Source organism: Moschus berezovskii, chromosome 2 (genome assembly GCF_049115385.1).
Source record: "Moschus berezovskii isolate FMDL1 chromosome 2, NW_MosBer_1.0, whole genome shotgun sequence".
NCBI lineage: Eukaryota > Metazoa > Chordata > Mammalia > Artiodactyla > Moschidae > Moschus > Moschus berezovskii.
In genome coordinates, this window is record NC_142461.1 from 134,307,694 (window position 1) to 134,333,156 (window position 25,463).

Below are 25,463 nucleotides of genomic sequence, written 5' to 3' on the forward strand. Positions count from 1 at the left end.
TTGGTCAATGAGCAACTCTATTGGCAATATTTAACACTTAGATAAAAGAGTAGAATTACATGAAATTAAAACACATTTGCTCCTTGGAAGAAAAGCTATGACAAACCTAGACAGCGTATTAAAAAGCAGAGACATCACTTTGCCAACAAAGGTCCGTATAGTTAAAGCTATGGTTTTTCCAGTAGTCATGTACGGATGTGAGAGTTGGACCACAAAGAAGAATTGGTGCTTTCGAACTGTGGTGCTGGAAAAGACTCTTCAGAGTCCCTTAGACAGCACGGAGCTCAAACCAGTAAGTCCTGAAGGAAATCAACGCTGAATATTCACTGAAAGGACTGATGCTGAAGCTCTAACACTTTGGCCACCTGATGCAGAGTTAACTCATTGGAAAAGACCCGGATACTGGGAAAGATTGAGGGCAAGTGGAGAAGGGGGTGACAGAGGATGAGATGGTTGGATGGCATCACTGACTCAGTGGACATGAGTTTGAACGAACTCGAGGAGATAGTGAACAAGGAAGCATGGTGTGCTGCAGTTCATGGGGTCGCAGAGAGTCAGACACAGCTTAGTAAGTGAACAACAGTGTGAATCTTAGAGATTTAGTAACTGCCTGACCTTGTTTTTCCTTTTTAGCCCTCATGTGTGATAATGCTTTATTTACTAAGTGATTTTATAAATATTTATTGAATATCATTTAATTTTTATTCCCTGCTGAGAATTTTCATGTCAGTTCACATTTTAAAATATCTGTCAGACCATGTATATTCAATTTTATAAATTAATTTATTTTAATTGGAGGCTATTTACTTTACAATATTGTGGAGGTTTTTGCCATACACGGACATGAATCAGCCACGGGTGTACATGTGTCCCGCCGTCCCAAACCCTGCTCCTACCTCCCTCCCCGTCCCATCCCTCTGGGTTGTCCCGGTGCACTGGCTTTGAGCACCCTGTCTCATGCATTGAACTTGGACTGGCGATCTGTTTCACATATGATAATATACATGTTTCAATGCCATTCTCTAAGATCATCCCACCCTCGCCCTCTCCCACAGAGTCCAAAAGTCTGTTCTTTATATCTGTGTCTCTTTTGCTGTCTCATTTACAGGGTCATCATTACCATCTTTCTAAATTCCATATATGTGCATTAATGTACTGTATTGGTGGTTTTCTTTCTGGCTTACTTCACTCTGTATAATAGGCTCTAGTTTCATTCACCTCATTAGAACTGGTTCAAATGCATTCTTTTTAATTGCTGAGTAGTACACCATTGTGTATATGTACCACAGCTTACTTATCCATTCATCTGTAGATGGACATCTAGGTTGCTTCCATGTCCTGGCTATTATAAACAGTGCTGCGATGAACATTGGAGTACACGTGTCTCTTTCAATTCTTGTTTCCTCGGTGTGTATGCCCAGGAGTGGGATTGCTGGCTCATATGGCAGTTCTATTTCCAGTTTTTTAAGGAATCTCCACACTGTTCTCCATAGTGGCTGTACTAGTTTGCATTCCCACCAACAGTGTAAGAGGGTTCCCTTTTCTCCACACCCTCTCCAGCATTTATTGTTTGTAGACTTTTGGATAGCAGCCATTCTGACTGGTGTGAGATGGTACCTCACTGTGGTTTTAATTTGCATTTCTCTGATAATTAATGATGTTGAGCATTTTTCATGTGTTTGTTAGCCATCTGTATATCTGTTTTGGAGAAATGTCTCTTTAGTTCTTTGGCCCATTTTTTGATTGGGTTGTTTATTTTTCTGGTTTTCAGCTGAATGAAGTGCTTGTATATTTTTTAGATATATTCTGTTTTAGTTAAGGAAATATTATCACCATATCATATAATCAGATCCTTGGTTTCTCATAAGCAAAAAAAGATACAGAACATTTTTAAACTTTTTATTTTGCTTATTTTCTATAAATTCTTATACTTAAAAATAAAGTGTATAAATAAATAAAACAAAGATGACTGTTTTGATTAGTTTGAGTTCTGAAAGGTGTAGGTGACTTGATTTGCTTCTGAAATTAGGCAGTAAGACTAATTAGGAATAAAGACTATCCTGATTTTCGTAAATTAAGATTTAACGACATCATGATGTGACATTTTTATGTTCTTAAGTGAAGCGTTTTCTATATTGATGAAATAAAAATGCTTATAACTTTTGAAACTTTATTTTGAAATGCAGCTCACTGTCAATGAAGCGGCTGCTCAGCTCTGTGTGAAGGATAATGCCCTGCTGACAAGAAGAGATGAACTTTTTGCCCTGGCCAGGCAGATTTCTCGAGAAGTCACCTATAAATATACTTACAGAACCACTAAGTAAGTATTTTAACTGACGTTATTTTTGCAGTTTGATAAAGTAGAGCTTGAAACACAATCTACTGATAGAGTATATTTAAGAAAAGTGGAAGTATAATTAAATAATTCTGTCAACAATGAAGTGAATTTTCAAAACATTGTTGCTGAAGTGGTTTTTGTTAATTTGTTTAATCCTCTTTTATTGTCTTTTGAAAGATAGTTCCGTAGCACTGTAGCATTGGTCTGATAGTGGTTCTCAGCATTCTTCTCTCACATAGATGTTTTGGTTTTGAGTGTGATGAAAGGATTTAGTTAAGCAGCATCTATACTTGTTTGTATACTATACAAACTGCATGAACTTTTTGAACTCTCTCTGTGTTTTCTTCCGCAAAGTGTTTGCCAATCTGAGGGGCTTCCCTGGTGGCTCAGAAGGTAGAGAGTCTGCCTGCAATGCGGGGGACCTGGGTTGGATCCCTGAGTTGGGAAGATCCCCTGGAGAAGGAAGTGGCCAACCCACTCCAGTATTCTTGCCTGGAAAATCCCGTGGACAGAGGAGCCTGGCAGGCTACAGTTCCATGTGGTCACAAAGATTTGGACACAATTGAGCAACTTCATTTTGCCATCTGATGAGATTAGCTAAAGAGATAAAGACTTCATTACCCATAATGCAAAGGAAAATGGGAAAATACTAGGTTATTAGTGAGTGAAGTATGGAATATGTGTTTGAAAAACAGTGGTGACTTTAAAATTTAATGTAAACATACACATAATATATTCTGCATCTTATCCTCACTTAAAACCTAAGCATTGTGTATAGGTAGAGGAACATTTTCATTTTGTTCACTTGACTTCATATGGACCCTGGTTTCCGATGCACTGTCAGTTGTGCTTGCCACCGCTTCTGTGAGGAGAGGATTTGGCGTAACTGAGTGTATGTTGAAAAGACCATATCTTGAGCGCCCTTCCCAGCTCTCATAAATCACATCCTCTGGGGATGGAACCTTAGAGTCCAGACTTTCACAGGCAGCTGCTTTGATTCTTGTGCGTGTTCAAACTTGAAATCTACCTAGACAGGCACTTGCTTTCATCACCATTATTTCCCCTAACTCATAGTGGCTTTGTCATCTGTTCTGTCAAGAGCCCACATACTTAGAAATCAGCAACGAGTAAAATTACACAAAATAAACGATCAATCAAGGTAAAAATATACAGCAACATTAGAGGATTGTTTACAAGATTTTTTTAAAATGAATGTTCAAGAGCTGATTTTTGTGTTTTCTTCACTGTATTATACAAAATTTTCTTTCTGAATTTACATAAGTAATTTTCTTTAATCAAAGTACATGTACATGATGTATGAAGTCATATAGTACATAAGGCTTATTACAAAGCAGTTACCCTGCTCCCCCTTCCTTCTGAATACTAAGACCCAGAAGCCACTGCTTTCAACAATTTTTATTTTTCATAGTATTTATTTACATTTGTATGTTTTAAGTTAAATCATTTTGAAATACATAAGACTTTCACATTATGAGTTGAAACTAAGTAAAAAGCTGATGCAGAAGTAGCGTTCTCATCTCTGTCTTTTTACCCTGTTCCTCTTCTCGTTGAGTGGTTTTCATTAGTTTCTTTTTCATCCTTCTAGTGTTTGTCTATGTGCGTGTATTTCTCACTTACACCTTTTCTTTTTTGGGGAAAAAACAAGAAGCAGCATGTGTCTACATGATGTTGTATTTCATTTTTAGTTTAAGGTGTTACAGATCTTGCTGTATTAGTACAAATACATCTTCGTCATTGTTTTTTGTTTGTTTGCTTTTAACAGCTGCGGGAAACTGCATTATGTGGACCTGCCATGATTCATTTAACTAGTCCTTTGATGGACACATGAGTTGTCTCTAGTCTTTTGTCAGTATAAGTAATACCACAGTAACCTCATACATATTTTGTTGATTCTGAGATCTGTTTTCCACATTTTAACATCTTTTGTGTTGATGTATAACTTAAAAATCTTTTACTTGCCATAGTTGAATTGGCAGTTATATTTGATATTTGTGTATGTGCTTCTGTGGGATAGATTCCCAGCAGCTGCTGCTGCTGCTGTTAAGTCACTTCAGTCGTGTCCGACTCTGTGTGACCCCATAGATGAAAGCCCACCAGGCTCCCCCATCCCTGGGATTCTCCAGGCAAGAACACAGGAGTGGGTTGCCATTTCCTTCTCCAATGTGTGAAAGTGAAGTCGCTCAGTCGTGTCCGACCCTTAGCGACCCCACGGACTGCAGCCTACCAGGCTCCTCCATCCATGGGATTTTCTAGGCAAGAGTACTGGAGTGGCTTGCCATTGCCTTCTCCGGAGAGGGATACCTAAAGATCAACCGAAGATGCATGTATAGTTTTGATAGGTAGACAAAATGCATTTAATCTCATGTCGCCTTAAGAATTCATCTTAAATGGTCATTACTGTCATTTTATTCTAAATTGTACTGATCCATGAAGGATCTCATAGAATACAGTCCTCGAGTTTCATTTTGTAGTACTCATTAATACTGAGTATTTTCTGTTAGGCATTCTTAGGTAGTGGCCTTTTAAAATGTATAATGTGGTTGTGTTTGTCTGTTTCCCCATTGTTACCTTAGAAATGATGAAAAGTCCCTTTTTCATTATTTAATGTTCATTATGAATGTCTTATTTCTGGTAGCAGGGTTCCAGAGTTATTTGTTTTGGTGGAAGTTTATAGATTTAGATGCCTTTAGAAAAAAATTTATTACCTTCTCAAATTTTTCTCTCTCCCTGATTCCCCTCAGGTCAAAATGTGGAGAGAGAGATGAATTATCCCCGAAGAGAATTAAAGTAGAGGTATGATTATGTGTTGTCTTTTCTTATGCTAATAGTGTTTGCTTACTAGTTCAGCTGAAAAAGAAAGAATGGTCCCACCAGCTAGTGAGAAAATGTGAATTGTGGAATCTGAAAAATGATACAGAATTTGGTCAGTTTGAAGCATCCATAGTAATCTCAACTAGGATACCCAGAAAATTCCTAGAAGGAAACAGCAGTGATGAGCTTGGTGTCCAGTCAGTTTATCAAAGGTTGATTTGTAAATAGGTGTTTATTACAGATTTAAAACTCTTTACTGGTTAAACAGTTCCTTTTATAATTTTATTTGCATCATTAGTCATCAAGTAGACTCAAAGGAGCTAAAGTTTAATTTCTTTATATTAAAAATCTGAGAGAAATGACACTTCAGTAGCTGTAAGTTATGAAAACTTTACTGTAATTAAAGGCCTCTTTTAGGGTATCACTGCTGAGGCTATCTCTCTGATTTTAGACCTGTGAGTAGTAACGTGAGTTGAGCAAGAAAAATGTGTTTTTCTTAGGGCTTTCAGAACTAGTTTCAGAATGGCTGCTCCTCAATGTGGATTGATACTTTTCTAAAGGCCAGTCTGAAGCAGAGCAGGAAGCTCCTTTTTTTCTTGGACAGGAGAGAGAGGTCATTACTCTTGGTCATTCATTATTTAATTTCTTGTTAAGGCAAACAAGCTGTGTTTAACTACCCTAAATTTGCATAATCACATTATTCTTCTGAGCATCTGATTGCCTGCAGTAATCTTTCATTTATACCAAAGCCAGAGTTAATCTTTTTAAAACATACATCCTTTTTCTTGCTTACATCTTTCTACTGTGCCTAGAATAAAATCTGCACTTTTTCCTGAGGCACCGAAGACCCTGCGCGAGCTGGCTCTGACTCGACTCTCTAACCCATCTGCTTCCACACTTCCCCATTCTTACTGTGTCCCAGCTTCACTGACCGACCTTCTGTTCCTGGAATACATCAAACTCATTTATGCCTCAGTGCTGACTGGTTGTTGCCTCTCCCTGGATCTCTCTCTAGATCTTCACATGGCTTCAGCTTGTAGCCGAGAGTTTCCTCGGAGTTCCCTGCTTCCCTCTGCAGAGGCACTGTTACCCCTCATCACATCTAGGCTCTTTGTCCTGGCGGCTTGTTTGTTTTCATAGCACTTACCATTTCTGAAACTATTATGTATATGTTTTAATTCGTTACTGGTCTGCCCCATTAGGTGAAAATAGAGCTCTTATCTGTCTGTCCACTACTTCTACTTAGTTTATAATAGTGCCTTGTACTTAGTAGGACTTAAAATTTGCTCGATGAAATCATGAATGGCCATGAGTAAATATCTTTGCATTCTAAAAGCTTTAGCCATACACAGTGGTTCTCACAGAAGAAAAAATATTGTCCAAAATGAGCACCTTTTTAAAAATTATGCTTTTGTTTGTAATCTACTTCAGTGTTAACTCTGGAGTAACGTTTAAGATGGGTTAACCTCACATATAGTACTCAAAAAACTTACTGAAATGACCTGTGGCCATTGAAAGAGCTAACTAGTGAAATATTTTCTCCTGTTGCACCTCAAAATAATGAGTAAGAGAGGATCCCTGTGGGTGTATCTGTTAGTGACTCTGCCTCTAGAAGGAAAACTGGATAAACAGACTACTAAAGGGCACGTGCCATTGGAGGATTTAGAGGCAGGAAGGTGCAAAACCTACCCTGTGGCCGGGAAAGGTAATCCATCGGCTCCTGGGTTATTAGAGAATGTCTGCCTCTCTTTCTCACCATTGACCCTCCACGACATTGTGACTCAGGCCGTTCTCACGTTTTCAAGCCATGGTTTCCTTTTGTCTAGCTTCAGAGGTCGCTGGTGAACATTGAAGTCTGAGATCATGAATTTCATGGACTGTTGGAGCTATAGTGTTTTCTTGTTAGACTGTATTGATAAGTCTTTCTGACCCTTTTAAAAGCCCTGATCTGAAATGTAAGCTTATTATTTCTATATCCAGTTACAGCGTTTTGGATTTCTTTTTAGGAGCTCACAGTGTTAGGTTGAAGTTAGATGCGACCCTTCCAGTCTTTTATATTCACTAGAGATATTTGAGTTACGCGTGCGTTTTAAGTCGCTTCAGTCGTGTCTGACTCTCTGCAGCCCTGTGGACTGTAGCCCAGCAGGCTCCTCTGTCTATGGATTTTCCAGGCAGAAATACTGGAATGGGTTGCTGTGCCCTCCTCCAGGGGATCTCCCCGACCCAGGGATTGAACATGCATCGTTTAGGTTTCCTGCACTGTCAGGCAGGTTCTTTACCACTAGCGCCGTCTGGGAAGCCCCAATTGAATTATAGTTCTATATGATTAGTTTATTACTTTACTAGACTTCCCAAAGCCATTTGCACAGTTGTGGATTTAGAATTAAGATAATCCATTGTTTCCTTTTTCTGTGAATAACAGTTCTAACCCTTCCTAAACAGAAAAGTGACTAATAAACCCCAAGTGTTCTTATAGACAATAAACTCTTGATTTTAGAAATGAATAGGGACTTTGGCTTTGAATTTAGGACAGCTGTCTCCTTTTGTTGGTTTATTTTTTTGTCTTGTTTTTGCTTAGTTTTTTTTTTTTAACTTGTGTGTTGCAGAGCATTGATTTATGCAAAATATGTGTTATGCCTGTGTGTATACCTACACATGTATATAGTGTAATGTGTAATGCTTTGTAAAATATACAGTACTGGCATAAATGGTGTTATATATGCCTGTCCCTGCTAGGCATTTGAAATTCTCTCGTATACTCTTAGTCGGATTTGAGGTCCTGGAGCTGTCCATTTGGTTTTGGAAGCTGATACTGAGGTAGTTAGTGTTGACAGTATAGGGTTACTGCTCCCCTAAGAAGGCTTCACCAAGCATTAGTGCTCTGTGTATGTCTACCTTCTCTGTGGCTGCTGGGCAGGGGGAGGATTTCTGGTGTGAGAAGAGATGAGGGGAGGCCTACTGAGGAGATACCATCAGGAGCTGGATTTTAAAAGAAGGGCAGGATTTCAGAAGACAGGGACATGGGGTGGAGGTTGGAGGGACGTTGCAGAGAAAGACCAGCGTGGGCAAAGGCTCAGAGGTAAGAGGATACCCCGTGTGTTTAGGGAACAGTAAGACCAGTTTTTCCGGAACATGTGACACAAAGGATGTCACGAGTAAATGAGAAAGATTTTAGAATTCTTTGAGTATTCTGTCTTATTTCATTTGAATATTGTTTTGTGATTCTTAGCTCATTAATTCTCTATTAAGAAAAAGTTATATAAAAATAACCTTAACTTATTGTAGTGTAAGATTCCTAATTACTAGGCTCAAATTAATGAGTCCTTTTTTTCTTATCTTTATTTTTCTAAAATTTTTGTCAGCAACCAATGAGTGTACATGCCAAGTTGCTAAGATTTTTCAGTCTTAAAAAGATCGTTTTTAAGATCTGTAACATCCAAGAACAAAAAGAAATGTAATATCTGATAGATGAAATAGAAATAACTCAAAATAGACATGTAAAGGAAAGAGAAACATTTTCTTTTGCGCCATTTTTAGTACGTGAGAATACACTAAAAAGATTAGTGCTTTATTCAGGCTCAGTAGTTGTTGCCGTATTTTCCTGATCTGTTGGTGAAGGGTTGAATGGAACAAAATGTTAAAATCCTTGTCTGATTTTTCTCTCATTATATAGAGAATATGTTTTATATATATGGTTGTTCCCCCTAATGGTTAGCTATTTGATTGTCAGTGTTGTGTGTCAGTATACATGTTGCGAAGTACTCAGGATAATCTCTTATTGATAAGACATTAAAAAACGTAGAAGTTTGGAACTTTATAATTTCCTAGAGTATATGGGATAGTCACGGAGAAAAAAGCCTGCTGACTTCCAGAAGCTTTGTTAGGAGCCTGTCACTTATTACACAGCCTCTGGGAAAAACCTCTTTGGCCCTATATGTTAGTTAGTGGGGTTTGGGAATATTTCTCCTGTTGAGGCTAGATCACCATCCTCTGTGAATCCACTTTCAGCTAAAATGCTAATGGATTATTACATTTATTCTTTTTCATCAGAGACCTCAAAGCTAACTCTGGGTCATTTGTAGAAATAACTGATTTTATTGAATCTGTTATATGCCTGTCCCTGCTAGGCATTTGAAATCATCATCACAAACCTCATCTACTCTGTATGAAGGCTTTATGAGTTCCACTTACAGCCAAGGAGAAACCCAGAAAGGCTCAGAAACTTACCTGCCTGTTAACATTGCTGTCTAGTAGCCAGAGCCTGGCCTTCAAATCTAGGTCTGACTTGTAAACTTCAAGGCAGCACCGCTCTCGTGGGTGCTAATGATGATTCACAAAGCACCTAAGGTGTGAAAATGCTTTCCTCCTGCCAGTGTGGCAAGAAGGGCAACATGTGCACAAGACTGGTGGTCTTAGCAGAGGGCGGAAAGAGTGACAGCTATTGTCTAATTCAAGGAAGTTATACATTTTGAGTAGAAAATTGAACAATGTAAGTTACAAAATATTTTTAAATATAAGGTAACACCATTTGACAAACTCATTTTTTAGAATGAAGAAAAAACAGTGTATTGGGATTAGCAGAATAAATCAAGAAAAATTAGTTTGAGTTCTTTATACTCTGACAGAACGTATTTCAGAGGGCTTGATTGCCAGTTAAAGGAGATGAAAAATCAAGAGCCAAAGTCCATGACTCTCTTGTCTTCCTCTCAGTTATAGCATCAGTTATGAGTGGATTCAGTTGATATCTTTTCTTTTTTATCAAGAGCATATCCTGTGAACAAACCCTGTCATTTCTTCCAGTGTAACAAGTATTATTGTAAAAGAGAGAGGATGAGTGAAACCACCAGCCTTAGCCCGGTGATGGCAGCTGACTGAATGGACTGCTACTGTTCCATCTCGTCTGTCAGCTTTCTTCGCGCCCTGAAATTGCTGGAGACTAGGCACAGAGATGAGGGGTGACAGCATCCTTGATCCTGTGTGGGCTGGGAGTGCAGAGCAATCAGAGATAACTGGATGAGAGAAATGGAGCTGGTTAATAGAGACCAGAAAGTCGGAGAATTGGGGCTTGAAAAAGAAGCATTTGGAGGAAACATCTGCTTGCAGTCCCAGTGGGGTGGGGGTGGGGGAGTGAGGAAGGAGGGGCAGGGGGTCAGTATCCACCTACGCAGTTACTAAGCTGTTGAAAGGAAAGCTGGTCTAATTTGATGTCGACTCTTCCCCTCTGGATCAGAAGAAGAGAAGCTTTGCAATCCGCTATTCATGCAGAAAGTGTGAGTGGACAAGGGAAAATGCGCGTGTGAGACTAAGAGCATCTGTTGCAACAAGCCTTTTTAAAGATAGCTAGGCAGTGGTTTTAAAGTGAGCTGCTGGTATTTGGTGGGAAAGGATGAGGAGGAATGGGGGTGGAGACCAGTGAGAGGAGAGTAGTTAGGTCAGGAGCAGCATCCCACCCTGTATCTTTTATTTTCTCAGTGCTCAGACTCACAGTCTCTCCAGTACGGGAACACGGTGATTAATGACAGCAGCCAAAAATGGCAGGAAGACAAATTGCTCATAGCATGGTACAGCTGGTTCCTGGGGAAAAGGCTTCAGAAACATACTAAGAAGAGGCCTGTACCAAACATGATTTGAAAAGAGACCATTTTCTTGGGAATGTTCTCACTGTTATTTCTTAGTTGTATGTTTTTCCTTAAACTTACTTGATATGTCATGAGGTGAAAGCTACCCAGTCCAGTAGTTTTCTCATCCATGATGGACTGTCAAAAGACTGGGACAAAATTGGAATGAGTAATGAGCCCAGCTGAGAGAGACCACTGACCTGTGTTACTTACTGCTTGTTGCATGCTTTTCTTTCTCTTTATTAATGATGGAGCAGTGTCCATTTTGTAAAAACTTTTCCCATGTCGAGTTTGAGGTTCTCCCAGCTTTTCAGAATCCTCGGGGTTAATAATCCTGACAGTGGTGCAGCCATATATCTATAGCAATGTGCATTTTCCAAACCTTTACCATTTGCGTTATTTTGTTTAATCCCCACAAATTTCTGTTGAGCAGTTAAGCTATTTTTTAATCTCCATTTCAAAGCTGGGAAAGCTGGAAGCAATGAGGTTAACTTTGCATTCATCTGTTGATGGACATTTAGGCTGCTGCTTGTGTCTTGGCAATTGTAAATAATGTTGCTATGAACATTGGGATGTGTGTATCTTTTCAAATTAGTGTTGTTGTTTCTTTTGGATATATACACAGGACTGGAATTGCTGGGTCACGTGGTAGTTCTATACTACAAAGCTACAGTAATCGAAACAGTATGGTATTAGCACACAAAAACAGCCACATCGATTAATGGAATAGGATAGGGAGCCCAGAGATAAACCCACACACCTACGGCTAGTTCTGCAATGAGGCAAGACAGTGGAGTGGAGAAAAGACAGTCTTTTTAATAAGTCATGCTGGGAAACTGGATACCTGCATGTAAAAGAATGAAACTAGAATATTCTCTAACATTATGTACAACAGGAAGCTCAAAATGGATTAAAGATGTCAATGTAAGACCAGATGCTATAAAGCTCCAAGAGGAAAACGTAGACAGGACATTCTTTGACATGAATCATAGTAATATATTATTTTTGTGTGTCTGTCTTCTAAAATGAAGTAAATGCCTCTAGTAACTGTTGTTAGTTTCACAAAGGTGGCAACTCAAGGATTTTATGGTTCTGACATAGGCTTTGAAACCAATGTCTGTAGCTATAAAGTGAGGGAACTCTAGGGTTGTTTGTGGGATTAAATGAGACAATACAAGTAAAACACAGAACATAGTTAGGAAACTGGTTGATTGTAGGCACCTGAAAAATGATAGCTTCTCTTATGGATGTTATTTTCTGCTGGTTTACCTCATTGAACTTTCGAACTTAAAGGAGGATTTGTTAAAGATAAAACTGGGTTTTAGGTCTAAATAAATTCTCAGGTGAAAAGTGGAATGACTAAGAAAAGTGTACTTTTCATTTAAATTATATACACTTGTATAAAATTCATAGTGGTTCAGTTAGTGATTGTATTCTATGCATTCCTTTAAGCCCGGAGTCCTTGGTCTTGTACAGGCCTAGAAAAGTGGCTATTCTTAATTTTAAAAGGCTGATTGTATATTAGCCCACCATGGAGTTACATAAGACTATTTCAGGATGTTAAGTTTATTTTCTCTTGACTCTAAATTACTTTATTTCATGTCTCTGAATTTTTAAAAAATGGACAATTATTAATAATTATTAGGAAATGAATTTTAGTAGATGCACTATTTGAAAACATGAGATTTGCAGTGGAGAAATCATTTTTTGAAAAGACCCTGATGGGGAAAATCTGAATCAGTGTTTCATACTTTAAGTAGTATAAATAATTTGTTATTATTACATCTTTTTCTGCTCTGTTATTATATAACAACTTTAGTTTTTCATTATTCACCCTTTGCTACAAACATAAAGCTTTATCAAACAAGGAGAAAAATGTTTTGGGTGTTAATGACAATATCTGTGAGGATCTCTTGAGTAATTTTTAGTAGAGTTAGTAAAACCATGTTATCATGATGTTTGTAGTTATAAATTTTATATGGAGCACTAAACAGGCAAAGAAATTTGATAAAATTAGTAAATGGATTTGCATATATATAATATGTATATATGTATGGTATAAAATGAAAATAAGTTGAAATGTTATCCAAGAGTAGAGTGCCCCAAGTACACTCTACTTAATATTAAGAATAGTTATAAATAAGTATAAGAATACCAACTGATATATTTACTCAGTAGTTATTGTATGCTAAAGGCAATATCTCATTTGCTTTATCTCACAACAGCCCTGGTAGATAGGTTCTCTTATCCTGATTCTGCATATGAAGAAACTGAAGTTCAGAAGGGTCATGTAGCTAGTAAGTGGTGGTGGAGTCAGAACACAGGCACAGGTCTTTCTCATTCCTCGCCTCATCGTCTGTCACGTGAAATGGTAAAGGACAAATGTTAAGTCAGCTTGGAAGAATTCTGCAGAAATCTGAGTTGGAAGTTTACTTTGGATCTTTCCCATCCAAGTACTAACCAGGTCCGACCCTGCTTAGCTTCCGAGATCAGATAAGATCGGGCACGTTCAGGGTGGTATGGCTGTAGACTACTTTGGATCTTTACCACATTACGTATAACAGAATAAATTCCAGATAGGTTAGAGAGTTAACATTTAAAAAACGAAAGAAGCAATAGAATAAAGCTTTAGAAAACTAGGGGGTCAATTTGAGTACCTCTCAAATCTCCAAATAGAGTGTCTTTTGAATTGTATAGTAATAGAAGAAATCACAAACTGAAATCTAAGTGCATATTCAGTATAGCTACAATATGTAAAGTTAAATTTTTTTGACTATCAAAACAAAAATATAAATTGGCAAAAATTAAGAAAACAACACCCAGTACTGGCGAGAAAAACTGTCATACTTTGCTTTTGATACAATAAAGCAGTAAAGGCCCTTGAGGAAGATATGTGATGGACATAAGAGTGTTCATCCTTTTGTACCAATTCTACTTCTGGTAATCTATTGTATTAGATAATCTAAACTATAGAAAATGCTATTTCCATGAAGGTATTTTTGCAGTATTTTTCATAAAACCAAAAATAAGGCAAATAATCTAAATGTCTGATATGAAGATGATGAGTACAGTCAAACCACCATATGAGATGTTATATAATCATTATTATCAGTGATCATAAAAATCTGTGTTTCATTGTAAAACACTGAATGTATAAACTTTTTTATCTTTTTCATCTGTTTTATTGAGGTTGCAGCTGTGGAAATAAGGTAGTTAATTGTACCATGAAAGATTGAAATGGAGTATTGTATGTTAAAATCTTAATCTTGATTATTCAGGTATCAGGATTAAGGTGGATTTCTTTGCTTCATCTTCTGAGTTTTTGATAATATGGTTATGTTAAAGTAAAAAGTACATATTCTCTGACCCACAGGACGGGTTTCCAGATTTCCAGGACTCTGTGCAGACGCTCTTCCAGCAGGCTAAAGCTAAGAGTGAGGAGCTCACTGCTCTCAGCTCACAGGTAATATCAGCCACTAGTTAATACTTCATAAAACAGCTTCGGTGGGTGAAAAACTCAGTGGCCCCTTCAGCTAGCTTCAGTTCTAAATTCAGTTTCGTCCGAAGACTAAATTCATTCCCGGTTGTTTTTACAGTGTCATCTGATCCACAGTTGCGTCAACAAGACAGCAGTTCCAGCTAGGTTTGGTCTGCTTGGTGAGCAGAACCAGTATTTGCTCCTTGTCTTTTCTTTGAGGTTTTGTAGGAAGTAAGACAGATTCTCTGCTTAAGAAAACTCAGAGGAAGCAACTTGATACCAGGATAACAGCCATGTTGACTCTGTGTGTTACAGCTATGAGATGCAGCAATCCTAGTTCTCAATGAAACAGTAGTGATCAGCATTGTAGCTACTGTTGAATCATTTCAATTCATGTATAATGAAAAACTAATACGTACTTTCAGGAGCTTTCACTACTAATTTTATTGTGTACACAGAAATTAACATTTTTAAAAGTCATTTTTGCCTTTTGGTAGGTACTGTAAGTTTTATTCTTAATGATCTTCTCGCTTCTAATGACCAATCTGCTTTTGGTCAGATTTAGTGGTGCCAAGTTTTGTGTTTTCATGTGAAAAGGATGAAAAATAAATTTTCTTCCTCCAGAAATCTTACTGAAATTTTATTAATTAGTAATAAATGAATTAGAAGTTATGATTCCTTTTAATCTGGTTTATTTGATTCAGAAAAATAGTCTAAGCTTTTGTTCTATTTTATGAGTAATTTTATGTGTTAGCATATTTCACTCATTGATTTTTACTATTGTGAATCAGGATTATTGTAATCAATTTTATATAGCATATTCCTTGTATGAGTCTCCTGTGTAGCGTGGCAGCGATTCACATCTGCGCCTTTGGACTATTACCTCCTTGCAAAATATCACAAATACAGTGCTCTGAATATCACACACAGGTAATTTAGAACAGTGCATAGAGAAGGGACTTAGAAAACACATGCAGAGATAAATTCATATGTCAGCCAACTAATTGTGTATTTTAAAACATGTCATTTGATGAGTGGTTGGAAAAGACTGCAGTTTCATTCCATGATGAAGGTGAAGATCCTCGTTGGCACTGAGTTTTTTCTGCATAATTTGCATTGTTTAATTTTAGTGGGAGGTGTGTTTGTCTTGTTCTTCTAGACAGCCGTTTTACACCTTTTCTCCCCCAAACATACTGTCATCATATCGGAGTTTATGTAGTGCCAAATCCTAAAATAAAAATGCCAAGATTTCACCCTGTGTTAGAAGCGGTTTATAGCAGATGGTGCTGTTGCTCTGAGGTTCTTTTTTTTTTTTTTTAAATCTTTAAAAGGACTTGGTACCTTGGAAAACAAAGCTAAGGTTATTCTGCTTTTGAGCTAGAATGGAATTCTCTTTATAGGATTGAGCAGAAAGCTTTTTTTTCTTTTGTACAAAATCCAACATTCTGTGTTTTAACATGATGATATAGACATCAGTGCATATTTATGGAACGTGTATACCACATGAAGTGTGAACTAATTTTAATGAATACTAAATATATTTGCTAGAGTCTGAAATTGGCATCTTTAAACCATTAAAAAATCTCGGATGTTTTAGTTATTTTATTTTCGCTTTACTTACTAGCAGCCTGAAAAGGTGATGGCAAAGCAGATGGAGTTCCTTTGCACCCAAGCTGGCTATGACAGACTGCAGCACGCTGAAAGAAGACTGTCTGCAGGACTGTACAGGCAGAGCTCAGACGAGCACAGCCCTAACGGCTTGACGTCAGACAGTGCCGAGGGACAAGGTACATCCTTAGAGGGACCCACACCTTTAGTGCCGGCTGCTCTGTGCACTTTAAAGAGAAACAAAAATGCTATTATAGTTCTCTATCAAAATTTTTAAATTGTCCCTTTTTCTGAAGAGGAAAGAATTCTTCTGGCAAATTTAATTTGTAGTTTTTTTTAACCTTGTTGTTTAATTGCTAAGTTGTGTCTGACTCTTTGAGACCCACGTGGACTGCAGCATGCCAGACTTCCCTGTCCTTCACTATCTCCCCGAGTTTGCTCAAACTCATGTCCTTTGAGTTGGTGATGCCGTCCAACCATCTCATCCTCTGTCATCCCCTTCTCCTCCTGCCTTCAGTCTTTCCCAACATCAGGGTCTTTTCTAATGAGTCAGCTCTTTGCATCAGGTGGCCATAGTGTTGGGGCATCAGCTTCAGCATTCGTCCTTCCAGTGAATATTCAGGGTTGATTTCCTTTAGGATTGACTGTTTTGATCTGCTTGCAGTCCGAGGGACTCCCAGTAGGCTTCCCTAGCACCACAGCCCTAAACAAGCCCTCTAGTTCGTAGAGGGTGGATGGGAATGGGAGATGTAAACAGTATAGATCATTTTTCCTCATGAAATTAATTCCATGGGAGATGTTGATCGTTTTTTAAAAGACTGAAACTGTATTTTTTTTAAGACTACATAAGCAGATTTGTCTGAAATTTATAACATTTGGTTCCTCAGAGAATGTGGTAACTGTGTCTAAAATACTGTGACAAAGTAGAGATTTGAAGAGAGTATGAGAAGGGAGAGACTTGTAGACATGTTACCTTCTTTCAGGCTTCACCTTGTTCTGTAGACTCTGTGAAGATATTTTGTGTGGCTTATACTTTGGAAATTGTTCTCTTAAACTCTTTAGATGTAAAAGGCTTTCCTTCATGAGTATTTCCATTTTTAAAATTACTTCATTTGTATCCACACATGAAGAAAATTCCAAGTGACTGTCTTTACTCATTCAGCAAATATTTTTTTATATCTCTTGAGTGCCACACTTCTAGATACTGAAAATGTAGCGGTAAGTCAGATAGACCCTACTCCCTTGGGGCTTATGCTTGAATGGAGACAGATGGATAGCATTGAAGTATCAGAATAGATCCTCCAGTTTCAAATAGTGATAATGTTTGAAGAAAAGCAACTTTGTAGGACCTTCTTTTTTATGTATTACTGTTATACTTTTTTAGAGAGTGGTTATTACAGTCAAAAAGATAAGATTTCTAAATAGGAATACCATCGTAACCAGCCTTCTTCAACTATAGAGTAAAACATTCCTCATCAGCAGATCAGAGTAGTAGCGAAGAACATTCTTCCTTTAAAATATTACAGAAACTTTAGTGGAGGTCTTGTTTAACTTCTCCAGTCATCCTTGACAGTTGAGATTAGAGTTAAGAAATGTTAGTCGCTCAGACGCGTCCAACTTGGTGCAACCCCGTGGACTGTACTCCACCTGACTCCTCTGTCCGTAGAATTCTCCAGGCAAGAATGCTGGAGTGGGTAGCCATTCCCTTGAGGGATCTTCCTGACGCAAGGATCGAGCCCAGGTCTTCTGCCCTGCAGGCTGACTCTTTACCATCTGAGCCGCCAGGGAAGCCCAAGAGTTAAGAATCAAAGACATTAGTGAAAGATTTTATCACTCTCATTTGTGACACCAGGATATTCCAGTGCAGGGCAGCAGTTTGCTGTGTGTGATGGATTTAGGTTTATGATAGGGAGTATCATTTGGTGTATAAGACATTTTTTACCATATCTGTGCTAATTACGTTTTTTCCTGGCTTTGCCATAGGTTTTGCTGTTGTTCTAGTCATTGGCAATTGGCTTGAAGCCATCTCTGTGTCTGTACGAAAAGTGTCAGTCGCTCAGTCGTGTCCATCTCTTTGTGATCCCATGGACTGTGGCCCACCAGGCTCCTCTGTCCATGGGATTTTCCAGGCAAGAATACTGGAGTGGGTTGCTATTCCCTTCTCCAGGGTATCTTCCCGACCCAGAGACTGAACCCAGGTCTCCTGCATTGAAGGCAGATTCTTTACCATCTGAGCCACAGAAGAGATTTCTGTGTCTGTAGTTATTTGTTACTATGTGGTTAATGACCTACCTTGGTAAAATGGTTGCACTAATAAGAAAATGCCTGGAAATCTCAGTCTTTTGTTTCATTTGTGATTAGCTTGTCGAAATGTCCTGACAGAACAATAAATTGTGAGACTAGCATGAGTTGCCATTTTCTTCCTAAATTATTATCTTAAATATTTCTCTAGCTAGCATTTAAATTCTTCAGTACCTGTTGACTTTCCGTACTTATTTCTTAAGGAGTGTTCAGGCAATTCATGGAAGCTTATTTTTAAGAACGCCGTGATGCATTTTTAATTATTCATATTCCTTTTTTTCTTTTCATTAGGAGAAAGACCTTTGAATCTCCGAATGCCTAATTTACAGAACAGACAACCCCATCATTTTGTGGTGGATGGGGAGCTGAGTAGACATTACTCCAGTGAGGCAAAGTCCCACTCATCAGGTGAAAATTTTGGATGTGATTAGAGGGAGTAATACTTGAATAAAACGCATTTTGATTTTAATCTCCTAACTTCTGTTTATCCCTCCTTAAAAAGGGATCATTGCTAATACTGTTACTAGTCAGTTTTCTCACCTTGGAAATAACAGATTGCCATATTAATAGCCAGTTTTGTTTTGTTTTTTGAAAGCATGATATTCCAAAAAATAGACAGGGAAAAGCTCTTGAAGGTTGAGATTATTTTGATTACCTATTACATGAATGGTGGCTTTATGCAAGATTGTAAACCAGGTAATAAATGACTGGCTTTAGATATTATATTCCCTTTTCCAGCCTTTCATAATATGAAATTGATTTGTTTGAAATACGTTTGCTGTTATGCTAAGAAAATCACTTGTGTTTTTCTAAAATCTAAACTTTTCATGCAGCTGCATTTGGGGGGTGATATTTGTATTTCAGAAGTAAACTGAACTCCATAAAAGGGCAAGCTGTTCCTCATATAGTCTGATGGTTTCATGTTTTTATCCAAGTAAAGTAAGTTAGAGTTAAAGGTATTAGAGACCAACACCATTTGAAAGGATCCAGTATTGTTCAGTCTTTGAGTTAAAGTAACTTTAGGAGTCACTTGAAGTCAGTTGTCTCATCTGTAAAACATAATTTCTGCCTCATTGAATAGTTAGGATTAAACAGGATAACCTGTATGAATTGCCTGGCTGATAGGAATTCAGTAAAAGGTAGCTACTATTACTGTTTGTATGCTGAATTTCTGTACAGAGGGGGGAATTCATAAGTCAGCTTCCTAGTCTCAGATAAGCTATTAATGTTGGTTAGCTTTCTAGAATCCTTTTTAAAGTGTACATGTGTATGTGTGTGTCCCCCAGTATTAATACTTCACATAAATAAATACTGCATTTTATTGTCATTCTGTAGTGTATGTTTTAGGTTCAAATAATTATTCATGTAACTCTTAAGGAATGAGTCCTTATGGAAAATAGAATCTTCATTCTTTTATCCCTGTTTCTCCCACATTAAGGTTTTGTGACTAGAGAAACTTAAAAGTAGTCCCTGTGTTTTAACATGGAAAATGTCTTTCTGCCTCATGTCTTCATTGGTAGCAAATATTTTGACCAGGAACTTTGTTGTATGTGAGTGACCACTTTTACTTTAGATATTTTATTTATCACTTTGGACCAAGCATTAAATAAAATCAGTAGGTTCTATATGCTGTGTGCTTTACATGAGTTTTGTAATTTAGGTCTCATGCTACCATGTGTAGATCCTGTCCACATGTTACAGATGAAGACACTAAGGCTTAGAGAGATGTGTGACTTGCCTAGAGATGTATACAGCTAGTAATTGGTAGAAATGGAGTATAAATCCAGAATCCAAAATCTTAGCCACAATTTTATAAACATAAGAATTTTATACGGAATTGCAGTTACGAATAGTTGATACTGCTTGCTTTGGGGTTTGAGTTTGGGGGTTTCTTTTTGCTTTTTTTGTGACCTTTGATTTAAAGTATTAATATATTTTGTGTTTCCATTTTTATACAGAGAGCCTTGGGATTTTAAAAGACTACCCTCACTCAGCTTTTACTTTGGAAAAGAAAGTCATCAAAACAGAGCCTGAAGATTCCAGATAGCTGTGATTCTTCCACTGTTCTCTGGAAATGGCATCAGAGTTAAGGATAATGCTCCATCATAGAAATAAGCCTTAATAACCAATGTTGCCTCATTCAGCACAAACAGATTTCATAGCCAAAGCATAAGGACTGATACAGTAGTCTGTGGAAACCAGGAAGACGAAACTGCAGCCACCAAGGAGTAAACTGAGAGAATGTTGCAATCTGTAACAAATACTGATCCACATTCCTGTGTAAGTCATTTTGTGTGGAAAGACTTACAAAGGAATACTGTAAGCATTCATTATTTAAGAATGTACAATGCATTTGTGTAATTTATAGAAGTGAAATCTAGATGTGGAGACCTGTTTGGACCAATAGATGAGGATAAAGTTTATTTTACTTGAAATTTTGTTGTCTGCTTTAAGTGTTTTACGTAAATATCATTGTGTGTCAGAGTTGAGAATCTTTGCAGTCATGAAAAAGAAAGTTTAAGTGATGGAGTTGTTGGCAAGGTTGTAATGACTTTGGAAAAATGGGAAGCAGATCCTCAATTTAAGCCAAGGAAAAAGTTTTAGTTTTAATATCTGATAAAATTGACTTTGTTTAAATAGGAAATGTCTCATTTCTTAGCAGTCAGATGTCATTTTTACTGGCTTAATTAGGTAATAGTTAATAAATACTGGAGTAGAGTTAAAAAGATGAGCAATAGAGTAGAAAACTCTCTCCTCCCTGGTTGATCCAGGTTGCATTCTATGATAGCTACTTAAAGTATAACAAAAATAGGAAGCTGCTCCTTGGACAGAGAACCTGAAACAGATGGACTGATGCATAAAAGCCTTGACTTAAACATTGTTGTTTCAGAATGTGTTATATAGATTAAGACATAGTAAGTTAACCCTAAATGTGATAAGAATAATGACTTAACAAAGGCTATCTATATAGTAGAGTAAGCACTGTTTTATATCCAGAAATTCCTGTGCGTAGAAAATCCTTTTCTACATACCAGAGTCAGAGAAGCTAGATGATTCTCCCTGGGGAACATCTTCCCATCCACACTGTTCACAGTTGACCTATATTCATTATTTATTTTACAATTTCATTTTTGTATACTTTTTGGATTTATGAATGCAGTTTTTCTTAAAACTCATTTTAACTTGAAAATCTGTTTTAATTCTCCCTAGTTAGTTAGTGGGCTGTATACATATATATGAGAGTGTGCTTAAATGTTAATAACATGCTTGCATACTTAGCAGAATTTCCCATTGGAATCCACAGTGAAAAACAAATACCACTTCTACCAAGGTATACTTTTTCTGTTGGTTTAAGAGGAGAAGATATTTGACAGCTTTACCTCCTTCCTCCAGACTTAAACCTAGATATTGCCCAGGAGAGTGTATTGACTTGGGATATGTGCTTTTTGTTTTCAGTTCTGCTCTAGGTCACAACTGAATAAAAATATTAAGTTATAGTCTGTTATATTAAAATTCATCAGCCAGTTGTTAGATGAAATGTCTGCACTGTAGTCTCTGATCACTGTCACATATATAATTCCTTTTTCACGTTGATTTGTAGAATAGCTTTACAGTAGAAACACCAGTAAACAACTTTTATACTATTAAAAGGCTTTTTTCCCTTCTTAAATGTTTTAATTGTACCATAGTGTTTTGCCACTGAAGAAGCTTTTTATGGACCTTGCAACTTTGTTGCTAGCTTGAGGTTGATAATTGTGGTTGTATTGTTCACTGTATGTAGAAATAGTATGAATACGATTTACATAGATTGTTCAGTTTTTAATATTAGCCATAGAACTGGTTAGTATCTCAGTAGTTTCATGAAACGTTTCCTGTATTCTAATCTATTTTGAGAAATTTTGTGGGTTTTTTTTAAATTGTGTCTTATAGTTCAAGTTTGTAGATTTTAATAAGCAGCGATTTTTAAAGATGTGGTAATCTTCCAACTAATATTTATCTGTCTTTCATGACCACACAAACTGCTTCTTTAAATCCATGAATAAGTTTCCTTAAGTATCATACTTTTCTGGTTTTTTCGTGCTTAGTGATAAGGGGGAAGCACAAGAAAAATTTCAGTAGAATACAGTTTTTATTTTGTAAACACTAATGTATTAAACTTGCTATACATTGAAGCAAATAATATATATTTTTATTTGAATTGTATATATGAATTAGATGTTATAACTAGTCGATTTTTTTCATTGTGTTAGAGGTATTTTCACTGAACAAGGTCAATTGGTTACCTCAGTATTACAGCCAATATAGTCCAAGGGACCATTTCTCTCCAAGTCTTGTGTTGTATTTGATTATGTGAAGTCCTTGTTTCTGTGACTCTAAAGGCTGTTGGTGAGGTGGGATGAGTGCACTTGCTTCCTGTGGCAATAAAGACTTTCTGTGCCTCACACATCTATGTTTATAGAGCTTTCTGCTTAGCATCCCTCACAGCAGTACTAGCCTCCCTGTCTCCCCACTTGTTTGGTCTGGGCTTGAGTGTCAGGGCCAGGGGCTTCTGTCTTAAGACTTGTTGTCGGCTACCTTCATCTCTGTAAGGTTATCGGCAGGCAGGTATTCAGTTTACTCTGGCTGTCAGAGACTTTGGTTTATATCTTTCTCACTTATAAGAAGGTTACACAGACATTTTGAAAACCACCTATTGTATCTAACCAACTGAATAAATAGAAGGGGGAACATTAGGATTTAACACTTTGCAAACATACTAATATTTGCAAAGTGTTAATGTGACTTGGCCTCAGTTAAGGGCTATATGTGAAATTGAACTAACCTGTGGTAGAGAATTAGCAAAAGCCTTGCTGTGAAATTATAATGGCTGAATTTGGTAGATTCATAGTTTCAACGCAGAGCCAGTGGCTCGGGTGAGGGTGGATGCCACAGAAAAAAAATAGAAGACGTGAACTTAGCCCTTTGGGAACCCAATACCTAGTTGAATGGGAATTATATTATCACTCAGATAAAATCCGGATTCCACTGTGTTACAGAGGGGTAAGTAAGGAGCTGACATTTAAGTGAGTTCTGTCTTCAGTGGGCATTATGGGAGTGAAGGCTTTACAGGTGAAAGAAAGCGCATTTGGCGAGGGAGACTGGCGATGCCAGGACTGGAAAGATGTGGGGTGCGCCTGTAAAGCTGCGGTGGGCGTGCATTTCACTTGGAGGTCACTTCTTTAAAAGTCACAAAGCTGAATGCTTCAAAATAATGCTTGCCATGGGTAATCATTCTTTTGACAGTCCCATTGAACTTGTAAAGAGGCAGAGGCTTCGTGTGTTAAGACTGAATGTTACTGTCAGCCGCTTGCGTTTCTATGAAGTTATCGGCAGACAGACACTCAGTTGACCTGTTGTCAGAAAGAGACTGGTTTATATTGTTCTCACTTAATGAGAAGGTTACAAAGACATTTTGAAAACTACCCACCGTGTCTAACCGACTAAATAAAAAGGGGGAATATCAGGATTTAAGACTTTGCAAACTTACTAATATTTGCCAAGTGTTAACGTAACTAGGCCTCAGTATTAAGGCTTATGCTTTTTCCTGTCCTTAATTAGGAAAACCGCCTGGGGAAAAGCCATAGGATTTGGTGATTATGAGCACCTAATGAACCTTTACAGTTTAAGAACTGAAGGAAGCCTAAGTAAGCATGTAAGGAATTTCCTAACGTGGTCTGCTCACTTGGCTACTCAAATGTTTAAGTATTACAGACACAATACCCATCGTGCTTGTGACTTCACCTAATACTGCACTGACTCTTCAAAAGAAAATCAACCGAGGTAGTAACCTAGTGAAACTAGGAGGTCTGTCTCTTATAGGAAGTGAATTCATCAGTAAATAGCTAAAGTTAGAGTTGAGCAAACATGTTTGTGTTTGTAACAGCTTGAAGCATAAGACCAAATACGGTAGCTGCTGTTTAACTAAAAACCACCTTATGGTCCTGCTGTGTGCATGGGTGGTGTTTCAGGGAATCCAGACTTATTTATTTGTTATTTTCTGTGGGTGTTCTCATAAATGAGATAATCTTAAGTGGGCCTCCAAACTTAATGATTCAATGTCAAGAAATTTGTTTTTTATTGTAAATATGTTTAATTTCAGAAAACCTTACTGTTGATTATTTCCTTAGTGGCTCTACAAGATGATTCTTATTTTACATTGAAGTGATCAAAAGCTAAATGTAGTGTATTTCTTTGAATATGCAGCAGTTATAGCTTTAAAATCTCTTCTCTGGCCTCTGTTTCTACTGACCTACAAAAATTTTTTTGAAAAGAAAAAACCACCTCTGTGGTGTTTGAAATTTTTTGTGCAGAAAAAGCTAATCAGAAATTTTATTTTGTAAATTCACTATCAACTTATTAAAGTTAGAATCTGAAAACTTACTGTGTTTTAAGTTTTTAAGTTTATAACTTTTTTTCTGTCTATAAGTTTAGCAATTTTTAGGGAACTATGAATAATCGGTTGGTTCCATTTACAAAATTGGTTTAAAAATCCCTTATATTTTTATTCTTTCATACTCTTCCTGTCTTCTAAGGGCCACAATTTTGAATTATTAAAACAGTATCCTATTGAATTCTAGGTCTCCTGGTTGTGTCTGTTTGATCACAGTTTCCAAGGTTATTTTTCTGACAGCTAAATAATCTGCTTCCAAGTATTGCTCCCAATAAGGTTAAAGGTCTAATTTTTACCAGTTCATCTTAATTAGTAGAAGTTTTTATGACATTTTTGTAGCAACTGCATAAAACTCTCAAGGAACATCACAAATGAATTACAAAAAATACTGATCTTAGTTTTACCACAACATTCAGATCAAATGTTTAGTTATGATCCATTTTCCGTTTTATTCTTACTGCCTGATTCCAGACAGTTAAATGAGAAGTTACCTGGAATTTTTTTACTCTGTTATATAATTGCTGTCTATTTAAGTTTTCCAGTGTAGCTTCTCAAAAGAATTGATTTCTTCACAGTATCAGAAATAGAGTTAATTGAATGCTGCCATCAAGCATAATATTGCAAAATGCAGATTAAGTTCATGTAACACTGGTTTAAGATGATACCACCACACAAGTGTTACAATCAACCCAAGAATTTTTCTCAGCCTATTAAGAGTGACAGATTTTTGTCAATTTCCTGGTAGTCCACACAATTTGGTAATCTACCAAGGCTAGTTTTACTGTGGGTGAGCCCCAGTGACGGTATAAGTTAAGATTGTGCTTCATATTTACACATTCTGAAACTTTATGAGTCATC

The 25,463-nt window shown here is 37.2% G+C and overlaps 1 protein-coding gene across 2 annotated transcripts in view; it reads left to right on the forward strand.

Moving 5' to 3' along the window:
• The window catches only part of NAB1 (NGFI-A binding protein 1), a 48,747-nt gene extending 24,152 nt beyond the window's left edge, over window positions 1-24,595 (forward strand). Inside the window, exons 3-8 of one of the 2 annotated variants that reach the window (XM_055397352.2) lie at window positions 2,187-2,320; window positions 5,101-5,152; window positions 14,162-14,251; window positions 15,891-16,053; window positions 18,467-18,583; window positions 20,134-24,595. In XM_055397352.2, coding sequence (XP_055253327.2) covers window positions 2,187-2,320; window positions 5,101-5,152; window positions 14,162-14,251; window positions 15,891-16,053; window positions 18,467-18,583; window positions 20,134-20,222 — 645 coding nt within the window. In that variant the 3' untranslated portion in view covers window positions 20,223-24,595. The remainder of the gene's footprint in view (window positions 1-2,186; window positions 2,321-5,100; window positions 5,153-14,161; window positions 14,252-15,890; window positions 16,054-18,466; window positions 18,584-20,133) is intronic. The other variant, XM_055397353.2, reaches the window with a different exon arrangement.
• Window positions 24,596-25,463: the final 868 nt, after the last annotated feature.